This window comes from Globicephala melas, chromosome 16, assembly GCF_963455315.2.
Source record: "Globicephala melas chromosome 16, mGloMel1.2, whole genome shotgun sequence".
NCBI classification, from domain to species: Eukaryota; Metazoa; Chordata; class Mammalia; order Artiodactyla; family Delphinidae; genus Globicephala; species Globicephala melas.
Genome location: NC_083329.1, coordinates 36,907,375 through 36,928,276, shown reverse-complemented (window position 1 = coordinate 36,928,276; position 20,902 = coordinate 36,907,375). Strand labels below are relative to the sequence as shown.

Sequence of the window (20,902 nt, the reverse complement as noted above, 5' to 3'; positions counted from 1 at the left end):
CTTCTCAACGGAGTTATAATCAATCACTTTCTGCACATTACATGGTTGACATCAGTAGTTTCACAAACATTGCTTCAGTTGACTCTCATCATGAACTCTGGTGTTGAGAAGATAGATATTGTTAAGTCTGATTTTGTCTTAGGATACTGAGTACCTACTTCCACTTTTGACACCTTGTTTTGAAAATGTGGCTGAACCCTCCCAACGGTGACAGACGCTCAGTGGAAACGTGGAGGATTCAGTCAAACTGGTTATTTGTCCCTGGGCGTGTGTCACCGTCCAGGGTTTCTTCACTTCCACGGGCTTCCTGTCTCTCATGTCTCTGGTTTCTAACTGCAATCGTATCTCATTCTTCATTTGTCACATGCAAAAGTTCAGAAGTTCTTCATCACTAAGAGTCCTCAGGAACAAGGGAAGCTCACATAACTAGGTAAGATCAAAATTTATCACAATCGGGAGACAGGTTGGGAGTGGTAGCCAGGTGTAAGGGCTCTGTGCTGAGGCTGCCTTTGTTCCTGTCCTAGTTCTGTCACCTCTCTGTTCTGTAACCTTGGGCAGATCTTTCATCTCTCTAAGCCATTGTTAATTTCATTGACAAAAATGAGAATGATAACAGTAGCTGCTTTATGGCATTTCTCTGAGGTTTAAATAACACAATGTGAAGCATTTAGAATAGTGTCTGACACAAGCTAAGCCCTTAATAGTTATTAGTTTCTAAATGTTTTTAATTATATAACATTTACAAAAGTAAAATCGTCTTCATCCAGATAGCAAATTTATGGAAAGCTATTTAACTTCAAAAGTAAATTCTGAATTTCTAGAAGTCTGTCATTAATTTGTTACAGTAAAGCCTCTCTGATGTTATTCTCTTGTTCGTTCTTAGATTTTAAAAAAATAGTGAAAACTCACACTGGGCTTAGTGCTTTGTGTGTCACTTAATCCTCCCTACAGCCCTGTAAGGTAAGTTACATTATTATCCTAATGCTACCAGCGAGAAAACCAGGAGACAAAGCTACTGAATAACTTATCCAAGGTCAGAAATCTTGTTCATGGTGAGGCTGGACTTCGAACTCAGGGCATTGGACTGCAACTCCCCTATGATGAGTAATCTGCCTGGCAATTACGGTCAGGCTGGTTTGAGGAGACATGCTTTTAAGCCATGCCAAGGAAGAGACACTGCACACTTAAATGTGCCAAATTTGCCTTTGGGTGTCCACAAGAAAAATAATCACATCACTTAAAACTGATCATAAGCCTGTCTGAAGCTTCCTTGTTCATGGCTCTTGTTTTTTTGGTGGGTTGCTGGATGAGACTAGAGGATAACTCCACTTTTAGCTTTGCCATGGTATGGAAACTTGTCCTCTGAATCTTCATGTGTTCTGACAACTCACAGGTGAGCAAAGATTTAAATTAATTGAAAAGCTTGGATTAAAATAAAACAAAAAAGAAGGCTTCGTACTAGATTGAATTCATTTCATTTCTGGAAGTGGACTATGTCAGGGCAATTTCTATGTGAAAAAAAATAGATGAATAGTGCTCGAGTTAGCTCACTGTATTTACTCCCTTCCACGCTGTCTCAGCTTTCTCTATTTTAATTTCGTGAATCTGCTTTGACATATGACATTAATCTGTGGTTATTAAATGTTTTACGCCAGGCATTCGCGTGATGTGGCTGTTTCTAACAACAACCTATTTGATTTGTGGAACTTTAAATGCTGGTGGATTCTTTAATTTGGAGAAAGAAGCAAATCCTGAAGTGTGGATGAATATTGTAAGTGATGGAAAATTCCCAAGACCATCAAATAAAGCAGATTAATTGATTGTGAGATATTAAAGCTCCTGTATGGCAGAAAAATCTCTGATAAGAAAACATAAAACATGGGTGATTTTTAACAGTTCTCCAAGAGTTAAGCTAGGTAGATCTTCTTTTTTGGCTGAATAAGTAATACTCTCTAGCAATATAAAGCAGAATTATATTTTTTATAGATAACTTCCTGTTTTGAATTTACATTTTTAAGAATATTAAGAATTTCTATTTTAAGCCCTCTGGATGATATATAGGACTGCCCTCTACTGGACTATGGTTTTATTATCTTTAAACCAAGAGGGGTCTCAAAAGACAATTGACACATATATATGTATAACTTAATCACTTTGTCCTATACCTGAAACGAACACAACATTGTTAATCAACTATACTCCAATATAAAACAAAAAGTTTAAAAAAAGTGGTGTATATATATATACACACACACATACACACACACACACACACACACACACACAATGGAATTTTACTCAGCCATAAAAAAGAATAAAATAATGCCATTTGCAGCTACATTGATGGACATAGAGATTATCATACTAAGTGAAGTAAGTCAGAAAGAGAAGGACAAATACCATATGATGTCACTTATATGTGGAATCTAAAATATGACACAAATGAACTTATCTACAAAACAGAAACAAACTCACAGACGTAGAGAACAGACTTGTGGTTGCTGGGGGGTGGGGCAGGGGAGGGTTTGGGACTAGCAGATGCAAACTATTACATATAGAATGGATAAACAACAAGGTTCTATTGTCTAGCACAGGGAACTATATTCAATATCCTGTAATAAACCATAATGGAAAGAATATGAAAAAGAATATATATAACACATATATGTGTGTATATATATATAAAACTGAATTACTTTGCTATACACCAGAAACTAACACAAGTTTGTAAATCAACTATACTTCAATCAAATATATATATGTATACTTTAAAAAAAAAAAGACAAATGACTTGAGAATATAGTTTTGTCAGAAGAGTGGGTCAATGCTAGATATTATCTCCAACCCCCCCCAAATTTACACTAGCAGACATTTTCTAATAGTCTACTTATTTTTCTATCAAGACTTTATGCAGTAAATTAATTTTACAGTTACCTGGGGCTACAGATTTCAGATAATTTGCCCCAAAAAGCACACACTAGTTGCTTTTTTCTAGTTCCTTTCGATAACCTTTAGAGAAGATGTTTAGCTAACGCTCATATTTTTACTGGGCAGAGTGAAATCATCACCTACAATGGCTACCCCAGTGAGGAGTACGAAGTCACCACTCAAGATGGGTACATACTCAGTGTCAACAGAATCCCCCATGGACGAAGAGACAATAGGAGCACAGGTGGAAGATGTGTCTCTCCTGAGAAGGAGAATTGCATATGACTAAAGTTTATTGCTGGCTGTTCATTAAGACAATGACTGATTTATCAAAATTGGTTTGAATTTTGGATTAGTCTTTACATTGTTAACAGGGAGTCTCATTCTTTTCCAATTCTCTGAAGACAGGCAAGAACCTACAATTACAAACAGCAAGACTGATCTTCTTGACTGCCACCAGGCTTTCTTCTTAGGGAGTAAATGCAGAGGTGGAGCCTACATTTTGTTAGCTCATTACTGATTTCTCATGTGGAAAATTGCTGTATTCCGAATAGTGGATTTCCTCACTGTTGGAAAGAGATTGGCTGGGTTGTATGAAGCTGGCTGCAGGGTATCCCAAAAGAGTCTCTCCTGCCCCCTCTAGAATCAACAGGCCTCCCTCTGCAGGATTAAAAAAACCCAATTAAATGACAGTGGCATTTCTGAAACTTTTTCCAGGAAGGAAAACTTTAACATTCATGTATGCTTTGACCTGACGAACAGACAGTTTATGCAATGAAAGAGCATGGGGTTACTAAGGCTCCATTCTAGTATGAGGAACGAGCCATGCAAAAGCAGACAAATTACACTCTTTAAAAGGGGAAATATAGGGCTTCCCTGGTGGCGCAGTGGTTGAGAGTCCGCCTGCCGATGCAGGGGACGTGGGTTCGTGCCCCGGTCCGGGAGGATCCTGCGTGCCGCCGAGCTGCGGGGCCCGTGAGCCACGGCTGCTGAGCCTGCATGTCCGGAGCCTGTGCTCCGCAACGGGAGAGGCCACAGCAGTGAGAGGCCTGCGTACCGCAAAAAAAAAAAAAAAAAAAAATGGGGGGGGGAAATATAACTGCAAAGTCCCTGAGGAGGGAGAGAGAAGAGCAAGCAAAATATCTGCAAAGGCCCAGTGGCCTTTACCTACCAAATCATTTACCATGAGATGATTCATGGTAAATGAGACCATTTACCATGAATCATCTCATCCCCCCCCATGAATCATCTCATCTCCCATCCACATTCAGAGGCAGCTAAAGTCATGTAGTTCAAGAATTCAAGAGTTTCACAAGAAAAACTGCGAGTGGGACGTGGGTAGGATTACTATCTAAAATATGAGATGCCCAGTTAACGTTGAATTTCTGATAAACAGCAGATGAGTTTTTCATGTAAATCTCACTTTATGATGTACTTATATGACAAAGTTATTCATTGTTAATCTGAAATTCAAATTTAACAGGGCATCCTGGGTTGTTTTGTTTATCTTTGTTTTGGTTTTCGCTAAATCTTGCAATATTAGGCATGGCGAGGGGTGGGGTAGGGAGGTGCTATGAAACACAAAAGGAGAAAACTTTTACAAGAAAGGCTTTACTTAAGGAGGGAGAATTTGGGGAAGATTTGGAGTTAAAAGACATTTATTAGGTATATCTTTCTAAATGCTTTAAATGAATTAAATGAATTAAACCTCCCAGAAACCCTATGAAGTTGGCACTATTAAGAGTTACCATTTTACAGATCATGAAACTGAGGTAAAACAGGTTATGTAATAGGCTCCAAGTCACACAAATGGCAAATGACAGAACCAGAATTCAAACCCAGAAAGGCGGACTCCAGAGCCCGTGCTCTTAACTACTAAGTTATAGAATCTTCCATCCTGGTTCTTTTCCTCAGAAACTTGAGAGTTCACGAGAGGGCGTTGAGCTGATTTTACTGCTATAGTTTTCAAATAGTCTTCAGGGGGCAGAGGCTGGGGGTTTGACTGGAAGTTTGGTGAGGAAATAGTCATTGTACATTTATGCTCACCTCCCCCTCCTCCTGGAGGAGGCATAAGACTCCATCAAACATGAGCATCTTCATGTCTCTGTAAGTCAAACCCAGGAGATACATGTAAAAGTGAATACATAGTGCAGAGCAGTTACAAGCACACGCTTTGGCACGAAACAGAACCAGGCTTGAGTCCTACCCATGTACCTTATTAGCTGAATGACCCCTTAGGAAAGTTACTTAACTACCTTAAGTCTCCACATGTATAAAATGAGGATCCTCAAAGTAGGACCTACTTTATAGAGTTATTGTAAGAATTTAATAAGCTCATGCATGTCAACCAATCAGCGTAACACCAGGTACAAAGTATGTGCTCAAAAAACTTGTTATGTGATTACAACACTCTACACTAATGACAAGGGGAAAAGTGAATGCTGTTTTTGGTTTTTGCTTTTCCCAGTGTGTGTGTGTGTGTGTGTGTGTGTGTTTCTATCATGTTCCCGAGATGCTCTATTTATTATAAATTTCTCTCTCTTCCTTCCTCCCTCCTTCCAGGTGCCCAGCCAGTTGTATACTTGCAGCATGCTCTGTTTGCAGACAGTGCCTCCTGGCTTGAGAATTACGCCAATGGCAGCCTTGGATTCCTTCTAGCAGATGCAGGTTACGATGTATGGATGGGAAACAGTCGGGGCAACACTTGGTCAAGGAGACACAAAACACTCTCAGTGAATGAAGAGGAATTCTGGGCCTTTAGGTAAACTATATCTATGAAAGCTCATGAAGGCAATTTGAGACAAGTCCTTTCAATATAATAGTGTGGGTGGTATTAACAATAATGCATGATACTTGGAGTCACACAGCTCCTCGTAATTTCTATTAACATCTCGAAGGAAATAAACAGCAAGAAGCTCTGATTTCCATTGATTCTCCCACAAACGAATTATATCATCTCAACAGGGTCATTTTAACATACAATTCTATCCAATACTATACATTATAAGTATGTCCCAAGGGACAGCTTAGGAAATTCCTGTGACCAGAGTATGCACTCTGTGTTTATTGAGTGCCTACTCTATGCACTGTTCTAGGCCCTGAGCATTCAAGAGTGGACAAAGTCTCTGCCCTCATGAAGCTTATGTTTATCCTAGTGATGCTATTACAAGTTTTTTCTCTTGGACAGCCAATCAGTTTTGCAAAGAAGATGTGTATCAGTGCCATATTTTACCTACAGAAACTGTGGTCGAGCATGTATAGAATACCATTTTCAGGAAAATAAAACCTTGTTAACCTTGTTAATAGGCAAGAGAAAAGAATCTTTTGATATGCTGACGGCTTCTTTTAATGAAAGTGTTTTCTGCTGTCACCAAAGGACAGGCTGATGCCAACAGTGGACATCCTTTCTCAGGCTTAAACTCCCTGTTGGTTTAAAGCCTGCTGCTAGAGCAAAACCACGTTAATGAAATATTCAGTACCCACTGACAAGGTGGAAGGAAAGAAAGAATAGATGAAATCGTTAGGGTCAGATCTTTGGCCCCAGGGCAAGCATTGGGAAATATTTTGTGCGGTTGGTCTTTGGCTGGGAGCTTGGAGTTTATTTACTATAAGGCATCACAACCATTCTCTTATACTGGTGAGTACCAATCTATATTCCTCTCATGTTCTTCTAATAAGCAGGCCCTTAGTTCCTGAGGTACTGAATTCTACTACTATATGTTACTTAGGCCTTTTTTGTTCTCTTGCATTAATGTTGGTCGAACTGGTACTATAGGATTTTGGTATATATTGAATATATCTCTATATGGACAGAAATATTAATAATAGTAACATCTGACTAAGTGTCTGACAGCAGCCAGAGTCATTCCTTTAATACTCTCCAACCCCTATAGCAGCCCTGCCGTATAGTATTATCATGTTCATTTCACAGATAAGGAAACTTAAGCTCAGAGCATTTAAGTAACTTATGAAAAGTTACTCAGCTAGTACATGGTAGAATCATGATTTACAACCAGTTCTGTTTCCAAAGCCGGGTATTAATTGGCCCTAAGAGTCTTGAAGTTCCCTGGCGGAGACTGAAGTAGAGGCATGCAAACCAGGTAGGGAAAGGACAGTAAAAGAAATGCAAGAGAAGGGAACGAAAAGGAAGAATGACAAGATTAAACTTCAGATAATGTAGTTTACACAAGTCTCAAAATCATTCCTGTTATTAGAAAGTAACACATGTAAGTGCAGCAAAGAAAAGCTACAATAGCCTATATGTAAATGAATAAATAATGAAATACAAACCATGTAAGTGGACAGCACAGAATTCTGTGTGTAAAAAATAAACAAGCAAGTGCTCTGAGTTTTGAACTTAGTTGGGAATATTTATAAGTCCCTGTTTTATTTTTCAGCTTTGATGAAATGGCCAAATATGATCTCCCAGGAATAATAGACTTCATTGTAAACAAAACTGGTCAAGAGAAGTTGTATTTCATTGGACATTCACTTGGTACTACAATAGGTATGTTTACAAGGGTCAACGCTTTACAAGGGTCAGAGCCATGCAAAAGTTCACCTTTGAATTGGAACAGAGTAACTATTTTGCATTTACAGTGTCCTTAATTCTCTGTCCTGTGTTGGGCACATAACCCTAGTTCCCTAAGTGGCTGTGAACCTGAATTCCAGAGACTGTGAATATGTAGGATGAGCCTTTCATCTATTTCTGGTCACCGCAACACATTTGTAATGGTGACGTAATTTCCCAGGAATAATCTGTGCTCAAAATCCAAACAGGTATTTCCAAAGGGTAAGTCTCTAGATCACCTCCAAGCTGAAAAAGTAAAGCCAAATGCCATGAAATATCCTTGAAGAACATTAACTATGCATCAATCATACCTTCCTCACAACCCACATGGAATTTTAAAAAATAAAAAAGAAAGGCTTATACTCATATTTGAACAAATTGAAAAGATATGGTAACATTTTGTTTGTGAATCAGACCACATAAGCTTACTACAGTAAATCAACTGGGCTTATCCATTTAGTGTATGATTTAATATTTATGGAGTAGCAATTAATTGTAAGCACTATATAGATTTTTTTTAAAGTCCAGGAAATGTACTTTGAATGTGTGGTTCCTAGATTTTTTTCTAAGAAATCAATAGTCTAGCTCCACATAAAAATTTAAAGGAACCCATACTATTAAAAATATAAATTTGTTAGTAATCTTCCACTAAAGTTTCCAGTTTTAAGAGACTGGGTTATATGAAAATGCAGTATTTTAGTTTGGGTGAAACTGTGCAAGAGACGATAAATATTCCTACACTAGTCTCATTATCATCAAGAGCAAATAGGTGTTTACCAGTGCTTTGTACTGATAGGCAGCTTACAAATTTAGACTAGGCAGTGAACATGAGGGCGAATACACTAAAAGAGGATCAAAGAACTAATAAGGGGACCCAACCCCACCCCCCAAAAAACTGTCACTAACAGGAAAATAATTACACCATAATAGCTAACACTTAGGAGCCTTTACTATGTTTAGGGTCCTCTGTTCAGGACCTTTCCTACAATCTCTCTGTCTAAGCTTCAGAACAATCCTACCATTATTATTTCCATCTCATAGAAAAGGAAACAGAAGTTCAAAGAAATTAAGTGGCTCCTTCAAGGTCTCTTAATACATAAGAGGTGGCACATTAATTCAAACCAGGTCACTTTGCCTTCACCGACGGGGTGCTTGGGAGCCGTGGAGAAACTGCAGGGAGAAGGACGACTTGAGTGGCGTCTAGAAAAGTGGAGAGGACTCAGATATGCTCTCATATCTGATTAGCAGAGAAAACGGTAAATTTCATCATCAGGGCCCTGCGTTGCATTTAGGGCATGACATTTTTCAGTGAGCGCTATTTGCCTTTTGAGCAGAGAAATTTTTGTTATGTGGGAAGGACCCACTCTCTATAGGACATTTAACAAGCCAGGCCCTAGTCCCTTAAATAACACTTGGGCTCCCCAGTCAGCATGACCATCAAAAACTCACCTCCAGGGCTTCCCTGGTGGCGCAGTGGTTGAGAGTCCGCCTGCTGATGTAGGGGACACGGGTTCGTGCCCCGGTCTGGGAAGATCCCACATGCCGCGGAGCGGCTGGGCCCGTGAGCCATGGCCGCTGAGCCTGCGCGTCCGCAGCCTGTGCTCAGCAACGGGAGAGGTCACAGCAGTGAGAGGCCCGCGTACCGCAAAAACAAACAAACAAACAAACAAAAAAACTCACCTCCACACATTTCTAGACATCTTCTGGGGGAACAATTATGCCTGTTTCAGTCTTTGTATCAATTACTCAGCCAGTTCCTTTTCTGGCTAAGACAGTTTCAATATTTCAACAAGAAGTTCAGAAGAAAAAAACCACTGCTATGGCTACGTACACACACACACACACACACACACACACACACACACAGAGTGGAGGGGGGCCCAGGAAAGTACCTCGGGGATCCCAAACAGGGAGATCCTCCACATAGCCTTTCCTGTGTGAGGCTGACCCCCACCCTCATCCTCATAGTGCTAGATATGGATGCAATGCTATTCCTGAACAGTCAGAGCACATGGAGACATATGGTCCTTACTGGGACCATGGTGGACTGAGGGAAAGCCCGTTCCCTTTCGGATGCAGGGAAGATTTCAGAGGTTTTGGTAAGCATCCAATGAAGCACTGAGAGCAATGAAATCTCATCAACTGTGAGAAAGAAAAACTGTGGCATAACCGGACGATAGTGCAGAAAGAGCTGATTGATTCACCTACCACAAACTGATTATTTCTAGAGGCTCTGTGACTCACTCTGACATCTCAGAGTTGGTGGTAAAGTGACAATACTGCCAGCACTTACCCCACGCTTGGGAAGTGAAGGTGTCCCCAGTTTACTCGGCAGGAGTTGCTCCAGCAACTTATCCTTCACTTTCCCCAACCCAGTTAAATTGTCCAGAATAAGAGAAAAATGGAGACTTGAGAGCAGAGAGGGCTGAAGGCAGATTAACTCTGCAGGATAACTTAGAAGAGTGTCCCAATTCATCTCCAAGATGAGTGCAGTAAAAGGATGAAAATGACAAAGCAGAGTCCCACTTTTGTTAGTAGAAACATTGCCTAAATACTTCTAATTTTTACAAGATCGTCTTGTCTCCTGTTCTCTCAGGGTTTGCAGCCTTTGCCACCATGCCTGAACTGGCACAAAGAATCAAAATGAATTTTGCCTTGAGTCCTGTGATCTCTTTCAAATACCCCACGGGCATTTTTACCAGTTTTTTCCTACTTCCAAGTTCCTCAGTCAAGGTAGGCTCTTCCTTGTGCCAAAAAGTATATGAGGATCTCCTTTTGGATGATAGATCCTTATTCTTTTAAAATCTATTATGAAACAAAAGTAGCACATTTAGATGAAATCTGTAGAAACCAGACTCTGGGATCATGTGCTTGGAGTGGATGTGTCCTTGTGTGTGTTTGTCTATGCCACAATGTCTACAGCTCCCATATGCAATTCACTATACCCAGTTATTAACAGACCTGAGTATAAAGCAGAATTTCTAACTGAGCTGACTGCCGTGTCAGTTTAAGATCTACTCACAAGTTTCCTTGTTCCATTCTTATTCCCCTGGGCATGTCAGTGAATTCACAGTGCCCAAATGGAAGACATTTTCCAAGTTACATGGGATCACTGATATCCCTGACTTTGATGTTAGAAAAGCCTGAATAATATAACCCTTCCCATATGGGAGCTTGCTCTAATTTACTAAAGCTAAGATTCCAAAGAGTAAATGTCTTACAGCTGAATTATTCATTCAAGTATTTATTGGTTATTTTCCAATGGTTGGAAAAGTAGTTTGATGGTCAATTGTGAGTTTGGGATTTTATTCTTTGAAAGTTTTTCTCTGTTTGCTTTTTGTTTCTCTAAAAAGGTCATTGCCACAATGAACACAGTATTTTATCAAGATTGCCCCTCAAATTTGGAGAGAAGGATAGAATAAATTTTGACCAAAATGAAGTCAAGGAGACCAATTAGGGTATCACAATAATTCATATATATAGTGAGGTCCTGGTCTGAGGTGAAGAGGTAGAAATGGGAAAAAAAGTATTTGTGAGCTAACACAAGGAAGAACTTCCATGAGGCCTAATGATTGGTTTGATAGTAGTTTTTTGGTATCGTTTAGTAAGCTCAAGTGATATAACTTCCCTTTTTTGTCGTTGATAGTTCTATTTTAAAGTGTGCTGACATCAGTTAGTTTTGGATGTTTACTACATTTGGACAGAGTTGAGCAGACAAATTAGTTGAATTAAATTCAGAGATAGACACATCTATTTCTAAATACACCAGTTTTGCATATGTGTGGCTTTGCCTACATAGGTCGGGTCTGAGGCACATATTGTCCCTGACTTATCTCAGTTTCTTATCCTCTACTGGCAAACTTCCCACCACTTTAAGTCCCATTCTCTGGCCCACCCACCATTTCATAATATCCATTGCCCCTAGAAGCTCCAGTCCTCCCGTCAGAGACGCCCACCCAAGCTTGCTTTTCCAAAAGCCCTAGAAGTTTTAACTATGCTGCCTCCCAAGACATCATTTTTTTTCTGTCCAGTGGCACCCTCCCTTCAGTACTCCATCCTCTACCTTTCAGCATAAAAGCTGGCTACTCTGGAACACTACCAGAAACGTGACGTGTACACGGGTAATAGGGAAAAACCCTTCTTTTCCTTCCTATTCAAGGCAATATTTGACCTTAAGGAGAAACTGCTCTACCTTTCTTGCCATTTAATGAGAAATATAGGCAATCGCTGATTGGACAGAATGTGGGAGAGCTTCACTGTGGAGAAATTAGCTAATTTGAGGTTGAGGGTCCTTACTGCAGTCTCCTTGTAAATTATGTTTCATGATATTAGCTGGGTGGAGACCGATTCATAAATAGGAACTTTTCCTGAATGACTTGGTCTCCTTGACCAAAACAGCAAATAAATATAAAAATATAAGTAGAGCCCCGAGAATTCTCATTCCTGGGATGAAGGGAATGTCAAGAAGTCTGAAAATGGTCCTCAAAAGAATAATTATTTTTTATTTTTACAGAGTATTTTTGGTACCAAAGGTTTCTTTTTAGGAGATAAAACAGGCAAGTCACCTTCTACCAAAATCTGCAACAATAAAATATTATGGGTGATATGCATTGAATTTATGTCTTTATGGGCCGGATTCAACATGAAAAATGTGAACGTGGTATGTATAATGATTCTGGGGCCATTCGACGCTTTTAGAAATTCCAGCTTTTCTTTGATTGATTTTGATGTATCTATTATACTACATAAATTAATGTGGTATTCTAAACTTAAGGGCAGAGATTTGCTATGCATAGAAGATTAGATATTCAATGGACCATGAATGTGAAGACTGGGGAAGACAATAGGCAGCTTCATCTTTTCATACCTGGTCAAATTTAAGAAAATAGTTGTTCCACAATAGGTAGTGGTTTCACATGTTCACAATCAGCTACCACTTACTACAGTCAACTTGATTTTATTTCAGTACAACACAGTGCATTAAAAAATAAAATAAAATCATAGAAAAGAAGTACATACAAGCATTAAATTTATTCCATGTATGCCTTCACTTGTGTGAATTTAACCTCAAATAAAATTTATCATTTAACTTGGAACATACAAGACAGAATAGAATGGAGTATAATCCCTTTCCTATGAAAGAGCAGAAGTCCTGTTTCATCAACCCCTTGATTCCTGTTGCTGAGAATTCAAGGAGGACGAGGAGTTCAGACTACAGACCAGTGTGGTTGAGTAGTTATCTCTGTCATATTCCAAATGGCAGCCAGGGAGATCGTTACAGTGAAGCTAGTTCCAAAATAGCTTTTCGTGGCCAGCCACCCTACCCCCATTCTTTAAGAGGATAAGTTGTGTTAGACCAAAAACCTTGAGGAACAATGGTTCAAAGCCTGCTTCTTCAAAAGTAAAGATTTTTAGTAGTTTCCTTGATTTGTTCCATTATATTCTAAGACATACAATTATCAGTACTATTTTATGTCTACAATTTTCATCTCTATTATATTTATGAAGATAAAAGTACAGTACACATGGAAGTGATTGATTTTTAGCTTTTTTTTGGTAGTATTTTATTTTATCCTTACAAGAGCACAGCAAACTGTAGTATGATTTTTAGCATGTCCATTTAATAGATGAAAATACAGAAACTCAGAGATGATAAATAACTTGCCCAAAGTCACAAAGCTTATCATTAACAAAGTTAGGTCCTGAACTCCAGGATTTTTGATCTATTGATCTGTGATCATCACATCTGTACACACACACACCCCCAGCTCCCCCACACACACACTTGCACAGAGTACCTTTCTTGGTTGCTTTGCTCCGTGATGTCCATTGTTGCTTCTGCTTCAAAATAAGCAAATTATCCTACAGCTTCAGAGCTGATGCAAGTTTGCTCTCAAGCAGCCCATGCCACCAGTCAGCCCATGGTTCACCCACATTCAAGTGCCTGACATGACTTTGTAATTATCTAGATGATTCTTCCTTGCCACTTTCAAAACCGCAATATTTGTTTATTAGTTCTTAGCATAATTATGATCTGCTTCTGAAAGGCATAGTTTTTTCATTGGGTGGTTAATGCTGTAATAAGTGTCCTTTTTCCTTCAGAGCCGAATGGATGTGTATATGTCCCATGCTCCCACTGGATCGTCGATACAGAACATCCTGCATATAAAACAGGTAGGGTCTTTGTCATGGAAAACTATTCCCTTAATTTTCTTTATATATGAAAGGACAGAGTTAGCATGTCTGTTCTAAGAAACTTAGCAGCTGGCTTCCTTTTTGCCCTTGTCACCATCTTTATGGTTTGATTTCCCTGGATTTTAAGAGAAAGAACAAGGGATGGGACAGACCAAGTCGGTGACATAAATGAACCCCATCTTAAATCAGAGCTTGTAAAATAGGCCCTGAGCTGAAACAAAAGGTAAACTGGGAGAGCCTCAGAACTGAGCCTTCCCCAGAGAGAGAAATACCTGAGATTTGATTTCCCCTTAATGAGGCTTGGTTTTCCACTAACATTTCCTTCAAACCAAGGAGATCATTGCATCACTTTCTGTCGACCTTGTTTTTCATACTGGTAAAATTTATTTATATCTTTCTGCTCATCCCGAAGCCTTATTTTCTTCCCAGCGTACAGTGCTTTTCTAAGATTTGCTGTTAACAATCATGATTCTTACTGTGAATATTACTTTTCTATAAACCATTTAATTCAGCTTTACGGATCTGATGAATTCAGAGCTTATGACTGGGGAAGTGAAGCAGAGAACATGCATCATTACAATCAGGTGAGCTATTCAGAGTGACCCAAGGAGGGTGGCTTTGAAAACTTACAATGATAAATTATTTGAGAGTAAAAAGAATCCTAGCTGGCAATAGGTCTCATTCACATTGGTTGATAGAGATATTTTTTCAAGTCTAGTTTTAATATGTATTCATTTCAGAAAATCTAGAAATAAAAGAATTATATACTAAGGGAGTTAAGTCATTTATAATCTCTCCACCCAGAGATAACTATAGTAGATGTATCAATATTTTATTACATTTATTCCAATGTCAACATCACCGCTTTTCCACAACTTTCAATCTTGCTTTTTTATTTACAGTCATAGCAAAACATAACCAATGTTACTGAGGGTTTTTTTTTAACATTATTTTTAATGGCTGCATAATAATGAACATTGCTTTATAAAAATCTATAAAAATTTACAGAGTAAATGAATACATGCTTCTTGATAACAACAGAAGAAAATTAGGATTACACGTAAAAGTTAAGAGAATTTTCCACCCATGCAGTGTTGAATCTTAAGGCAACTTTTTCCCTCTAACTTTATGCAACAAAATTTATAGACTCATTTAGCCTTCCTATACTTTTAATCAATCCTGTTGCCACCTTCCTTTCTCTAAGTCAGGGGCTGGGCTTCTCAGTATGAACTAAGCACATTTTTCTGATGTTTTCCCAGACTGACATATTTAAGGCTATTAGTGCAAACATAGATTGATGAAATTGTTTCTGAACATCAAATCAGTCCATCAGACCAGTCAATTTCTCAGTAATGGATTGAATTATTAGAGAAATGATTCTACTAGCCCTTAAGACAAAGAGAGCTATATATAATTTTATTATTATTTTTAATCAGCTTAAGGTGTGATTTACATACGGTGAAATTCACTGATTTTATGTCTCTAACTCAGTGAGTTTTGAAAAATATATTCATTCATGTAGCCACATCACAAGCAAGATATTGAATATTTTCATTACCCACAAAGGTTTTTTCCTGCTCCTCAGACAATGTATATTTACAAATGCATATATTTGCAAATGCTTAGAAAAAGGCCATAAAATAAATAAACAGCAAATGTTAAAGTGATAACTTTCAAAAAGGGGAAGAAAGGAAGAGTGAAGTGGATGGACATGAAAGAGAAAAGGAGGCTCTCATTTTGGATTTTACATACATTTGTCTTTTTTCATTATTGTAATGAGCATGTTACATATTGTTTACATTTACAAAAAAAAAAACAAAACACACACACACGTAAGACCATTATTGTCAAGTTCAGCTTTATTGAGGTAAAACTGACTAAAAAATATTTAAGATTGAAGTGTACAACATGATGACAAGTATTGAGAGTGTAAATGTCCTCAGAATTTACACACAGTTAGCTAGCTGGTCCTACCCTACTCCAGGCCAATCCTGTTTTATTTGTTTGTAATTTTAGATCATTGGAAGTCAATTTTCATTACATTCAGAAGTATCAACAGTTTGTCTTCTCCTTCAGTTCCCAGTACAATCTCTGTGTCCACTCTATGTTTTTTTAAGAATAAGAGGATTAACCTATGTAAGCCTCATGACAGTAGGAATTTCCTTCTCTTTTTTTCACCAGTATTGTCTCACCTGGCAGAGTATCTGGAACTTACTGGCCCCTTAATACTTACTTGTTGCACGAATGAAATTTGTTAACTTCCCTCTAATCCACCTTAAAATCTCTGTCTTCTTGATTCTCTCCTTCCTTTCACTCTCAGAAAATGAAGGTCCTCTTATTATGCAAGTTATCCTGATCTTGTGCCCTCGACCCCATCTCTTTTCATATCTTCTTACTGGCTTCTCTTATTATCTTAAACGAATCCCTATCCCTTATGAAAAACAAATAAAAAACCTTCCCTCAACCCATCAATTCTATCAAGTCATCCTACCATCACTCTGTTTTTATCAACATTTCTTATTATTTAAAAGCGAAGTGGAGAAGCATCTCCACTTCTCCACTCACTCCTGAACCCTGGAAAATGTAGTTTTGGTCTTCATCTTCTTATTAGAGCTACTCTATTTAAAGTTGCTTGTGGCTTTTAATTGCCAAATATAATTGCCTATTCTCACCTATATCTTGTGTTAGTTACCACTGTCTCCTTGCAACTCACCCCCCTGATTTGGACTTCCGTAATATAACCATCTCTGATTTTTTTCCTTCCCCTTTTGATTGCTCCCTTTGTCCTTTGACTGGCTACTCTCTGTCCCCCACTGCTCTCAAATTGGCAGAATTCCTCCAAAATTCTTCAAATCTCTCTCCCCTTTGTCTTTGGAGAACTTAGCCATCCCTATGGCTTCAGTTACCCCTTTATGTGGGTCATCCAAACTGCTTGTCTAGATTTTGTTCAGGACCCATTTCCAACCTATTTCTTCTTCAGGTCATCCCACAAACTGATGCCTATGCAATCATGCTAAGACAGAGCTCTGAGAAATGACCTTGCCTTGTCTTCAAAACTTCTGAAAGATGCCTAGCTGCTTCAGCCTTTCATTTAGACCTTGACTGTCTCCAATCGTATACCCTACAGTATTCCCTTACATATTTTCTTTTCTGGGTACACTGGACAGCTTGGCATTCCTGACCACGGCATACATGTTATTCCTGCCTGCTGGAAAGGCCTGCCACCTTCATCCTTGTCTGTAAAATCCAACCATTCCTCAAGAGTCATTTCAAATGACTGCTCTTTATATGAAGCCCCAGTTGGAAATAATTTCTTCTTTGTCTTCAAAGAAGACAAATGTTTTATAGCATTGAATATACCCTACTTTGTTTACAAAAGTTTATTTAGCCATCTTGCCTTGTTCCTTCACACTCCTTGAATATAGAGCCCATTGCATGCTTTCTTCCTGTGGTCATAGTAAATATTCAGTAGTCTCTATTTATTTGAAGTCAGTTGTTGCTCTGAGGAGCTTCCTCTCATGAATGTACTTTCTCTCTCTTCCATAGAGTCGTCCCCCACTATATGACCTGACTGCCATGAAAGTGCCTACTGCTATTTGGGTTGGTGGAAGTGATGTCCTTATAACACCCCAGGATGTAACCAGGGTACTCCCCCAAATCAGGAATCTCCATTACTTCAACCTATTGCCAGATTGGAACCACTTTGATTTCATCTGGGGCCTCGATGCTGCTCAACGGGTGTACAGTAAAATCATAGATTTGATGAAGTCATTTCCCTGACTGCAATACATCTACTCTTCAGTTAAAAGTTGTTTCCAAGCCCATAAGAGCCTTTGGGCAAAATACTAATCAGCAATGAGGTCTACTCCAGCATCCTTCACCTTGTTGCTGTCGCTGAGGTGTTCCCTTATCACGGCATCCCAGCTAGGAATTATTTGTACTGTGCTGCTCTTTCGGAAATGTCCACATCTGAAACCTTAGAATCTTCCCCTCAGTCAAGGGCTAGGTCTATTTTTAAATCTAAGCCCTAGTAAACTCTTCTCTGCTAACTGTACACTTCAGGGAGGAGTTAAAAGAGGCCTTTCTCTTTCTTATTTCAAATATATATAGTGGTTTCATGCAAATGATACTCACTCCCCATCCCCTGGCCTAGATAAACCTTGTCAAGGGAGTCATGTGGCAATATGTTTTGGGTGGCTGTGATCTTGTGGCTTTCTTGAAATCACAATTAGGGCAATAGTCATATGGTCATCTATAGACAAGCTATGAAACAAGCCTGACCCACATCAAGCATGAAAAAATTAGCAGAATGGAAAACTAACCAAATTAAAGTATTCCAGGAGTTTGTTTTACTGTTACAAGCTAGGGGAAAAACTAACTCTTAGTAAGCATATGACTCAACTGGAAGGAGTGGAAGGATGTGGCTGTAATAGATTAGCCTACTAGTTATGAACATTTAAGAGGCATTGGACGGTGGTTGATATGTTTACAGAGAGAAAAGAAGGCATTGGTTAAAATAAGAATCTGGTTAAGTGGGGGTCAGTTAAGAGAGCTCCTATGGGATTTGTCTTATTCAGCTACTGCTACAACAATGCTTTGTAATAAACAACTCAGTGGCTTACAACAGCAAACGTTTATTTTTTTATGCTCACAAGTCCACAGTCTGGCTGGTGTGGTTCTATTTTACACTGAAATCACCTGGGTTTGGCTCAAAGCTGTGGGTTGGGTCCAGGTCTGCTCTACATCTTCTCTTCATTCTGGAACTAGCAGCTCTCAGGGTTATGTTCTTTGCATGACAGATGCCAAGAGCACAAAAGGGCTAGCTAGATCACGCTAGCATATCTGAACCTCTGCTTGTTCACATGCCTTTGGCTAATTCAGATCACATGACCAAGCCTTACCTCAGTGGGGTAGAATAGTCTGCTTCACCTGCAGTGTGAAGCTGCAAACCACATGGCAGAGAGTGTGGATATACAATGCTATTATACAGGCGTGCAGAACTGGGGAAGATACTCCATTCTACCATATATAGGCATAAAATTCAAAAGACAAAAATAAGGAATACAATAAAAAGTAAGTCTTCCTCTTTCTCCCAACTCTTGTCATACACTCTCCACTTCAAAGACACATAACTCTTACCAATATTTCTACAGATTATGCCATGCATATTCTAATGGCTCCACAGATACCCATTTAGTTTTTTCTCCTATATGTACCGTACTATTCATACTTTTCCACGTCTTGCTTTGATCGCTTAGTGTATCTTGGAGATCATTCCCCATCAGTTCATATGGAACACTATTAAAGGTTACATGGAAATTCATTATTAACAGAGATTAAGATGAATTAGGATTTTTTGTAATTACACACAGTGTTGTAGAAAATATTGTACAAACATCAGTTTATACTTTATACAAATATCATTTATACCCAGAGGATAAATTATCTTTGAACCAGTAATTCTGGTTCAAAGAGCATGTAGAATTTTAATTTTGGATGAAAATATTTTTTAACTTCTTTGGTTGACATGAAATCGCAAATCATAGCTGTTAGGGTGGCTATTATCATTAAAACAAAAGACAACTAGTGTTGACAAAGAAGTGGAGAAATTGGAACCCTTGTACATTGTTAGTGGGAATACAAAATGGTGCAGTCTCTATAGAAAGCAGTATGGAGGTTCCTCAGAAAGTTAAAAATAGAACTACTTTATAATCCAGCAATCCCATTTCTGGGCATTTATCCAGAAGAAATGAAATCAGGATATCAAAGAGGTATCAGTACTCTCATGTTCAATGCAGCACTATTCACAATAGCCAATGTAGAGAAGCAAACTAAATGTCCATCGACAGATGAAAGGATTAAAAAATGTGATTGATAGATAGATATAAATATAGATGTAGATATAGATATCTCACAATGGAATTTTATTCAGCTTTCAAAAAGAAGGAAATCCTGTCATATTCAATAACATCGATGAAACATGAGGACTTTATGCTAAGTGAAATAAGGCAGTCACAGAAAGACAGCTACTGCATGATTCCACATACATGAGGTAGCTAAAATAGTTAAACTCATAGATGCTGAGACCAGAATGGTGATTGCCAGGAGCTGGGGGTAGGGGACAATGGGGAGTTATTAATCACAGGTATAAAGCTGCAGTTTGCCACATGAATAAGTGTAGAGAGCTGCTGTACATTGTGCCTATGGATAAGAATACTGTATTGTATACTTAAAAGACATGTTAGGAGGGTAAATTTCATGTTAAATGTTCTCACCACAATAAAAAATTATTAAGCTTTATATTTATAATGTGTGCATTTTTCCTCTTATATATATTTCCATAAAATTTTTTTTTAATTTAAGCTTTTCTACTTTAAATCAATAAGCTGAGAAATATAGAAGAATGCCCCACTCTTACCAATACTACTGCTTTTTTACATATTTTATACTTTAGCTCTGCATATGATAGCAAGTATATTGATGATTATAGGTCAGACTGAGAGTTTACTCTTGGTTAATAGTTCTACCTAAAATATCTCTTTTAAAACTTATAACCCCATGAGATAGTACTATGGTATGGTCGTCTTTACAGATGAGAAAACTGAGACACAAAGAAAACTGAGGCATAAAAGTCAATTTGCCTAAGATTGTGTAAGTGAAGGAGTCATGGTTTTAACCCAGGAAGTCTGACATCCCAAAACCCACACTGCAGCATATACTTGTACATCTGGGCTCAAATGGTATATGGAACACCATAGAGGTCATACTTGCATTACTCTAGACTAAAATTACTTGGAAAATTAAGGCAGGAGATGGGAAAATGGTTTTTTATTTTTAAATTTTTTGTTTTGCAAACTCTAACTTTCAAATTGAGATGAGTGGATAGAAGTACCATATGATCTATCAATCCCGCTTCTGGGTAAACATCCAAAGAAAATGAAATCACTACCTTGAAGGAATATCTGTACACTCACGTTCATTGCAGCATTACTTGCAATAGCCAAGACCTGAAACAACCTAAGTGTCTATTGACTATGACACTTAGGTAATGAGAACGTGATGTATGTATGTATGCATATATACACACATACATACATATATGTGCATATATGTATATACAATGGAATAATATACAGCCTTTTTGGAAATCCTACCATTTGTGACGACATGGATGGACCTTGAGGACACTATACCAAGTGAAATAAGTCA

The 20,902-nt window shown here is 38.4% G+C and overlaps 1 protein-coding gene across 1 annotated transcript; it reads left to right on the top strand.

The window, feature by feature from the left end:
- Nucleotides 1-1,666: 1,666 nt before the first annotated feature.
- On the top strand, nt 1,667-17,473 carry LIPN (lipase family member N). Its single transcript, XM_030865005.3, has 9 exons — nt 1,667-1,771; nt 3,055-3,172; nt 5,491-5,689; nt 7,326-7,435; nt 10,095-10,231; nt 12,012-12,158; nt 13,601-13,672; nt 14,206-14,277; nt 17,240-17,473. Exons 1-9 carry the CDS (start codon nt 1,667-1,669, stop codon nt 17,471-17,473), a joined length of 1,194 nt encoding a protein of 397 aa, XP_030720865.1.
- Nucleotides 17,474-20,902: the final 3,429 nt, after the last annotated feature.

What these genes read in the sequence shown, in the direction of transcription:
- LIPN (XM_030865005.3), top strand. Translation starts at nt 1,667, where the DNA reads ATGTGGCTGTTTCTAACAACAACCTATTTGATTTGTGGAACTTTAAAT. An exon ending in TTCACTTGGTACTACAATAG is followed by an intron (nt 7,436 to 10,094) that starts GTATGTTTACAA and finishes CTGTTCTCTCAG; the next exon opens with GGTTTGCAGCCTTTGCCACC. An exon ending in ACATGAAAAATGTGAACGTG is followed by an intron (nt 12,159 to 13,600) that starts GTATGTATAATG and finishes TTTTTCCTTCAG; the next exon opens with AGCCGAATGGATGTGTATAT.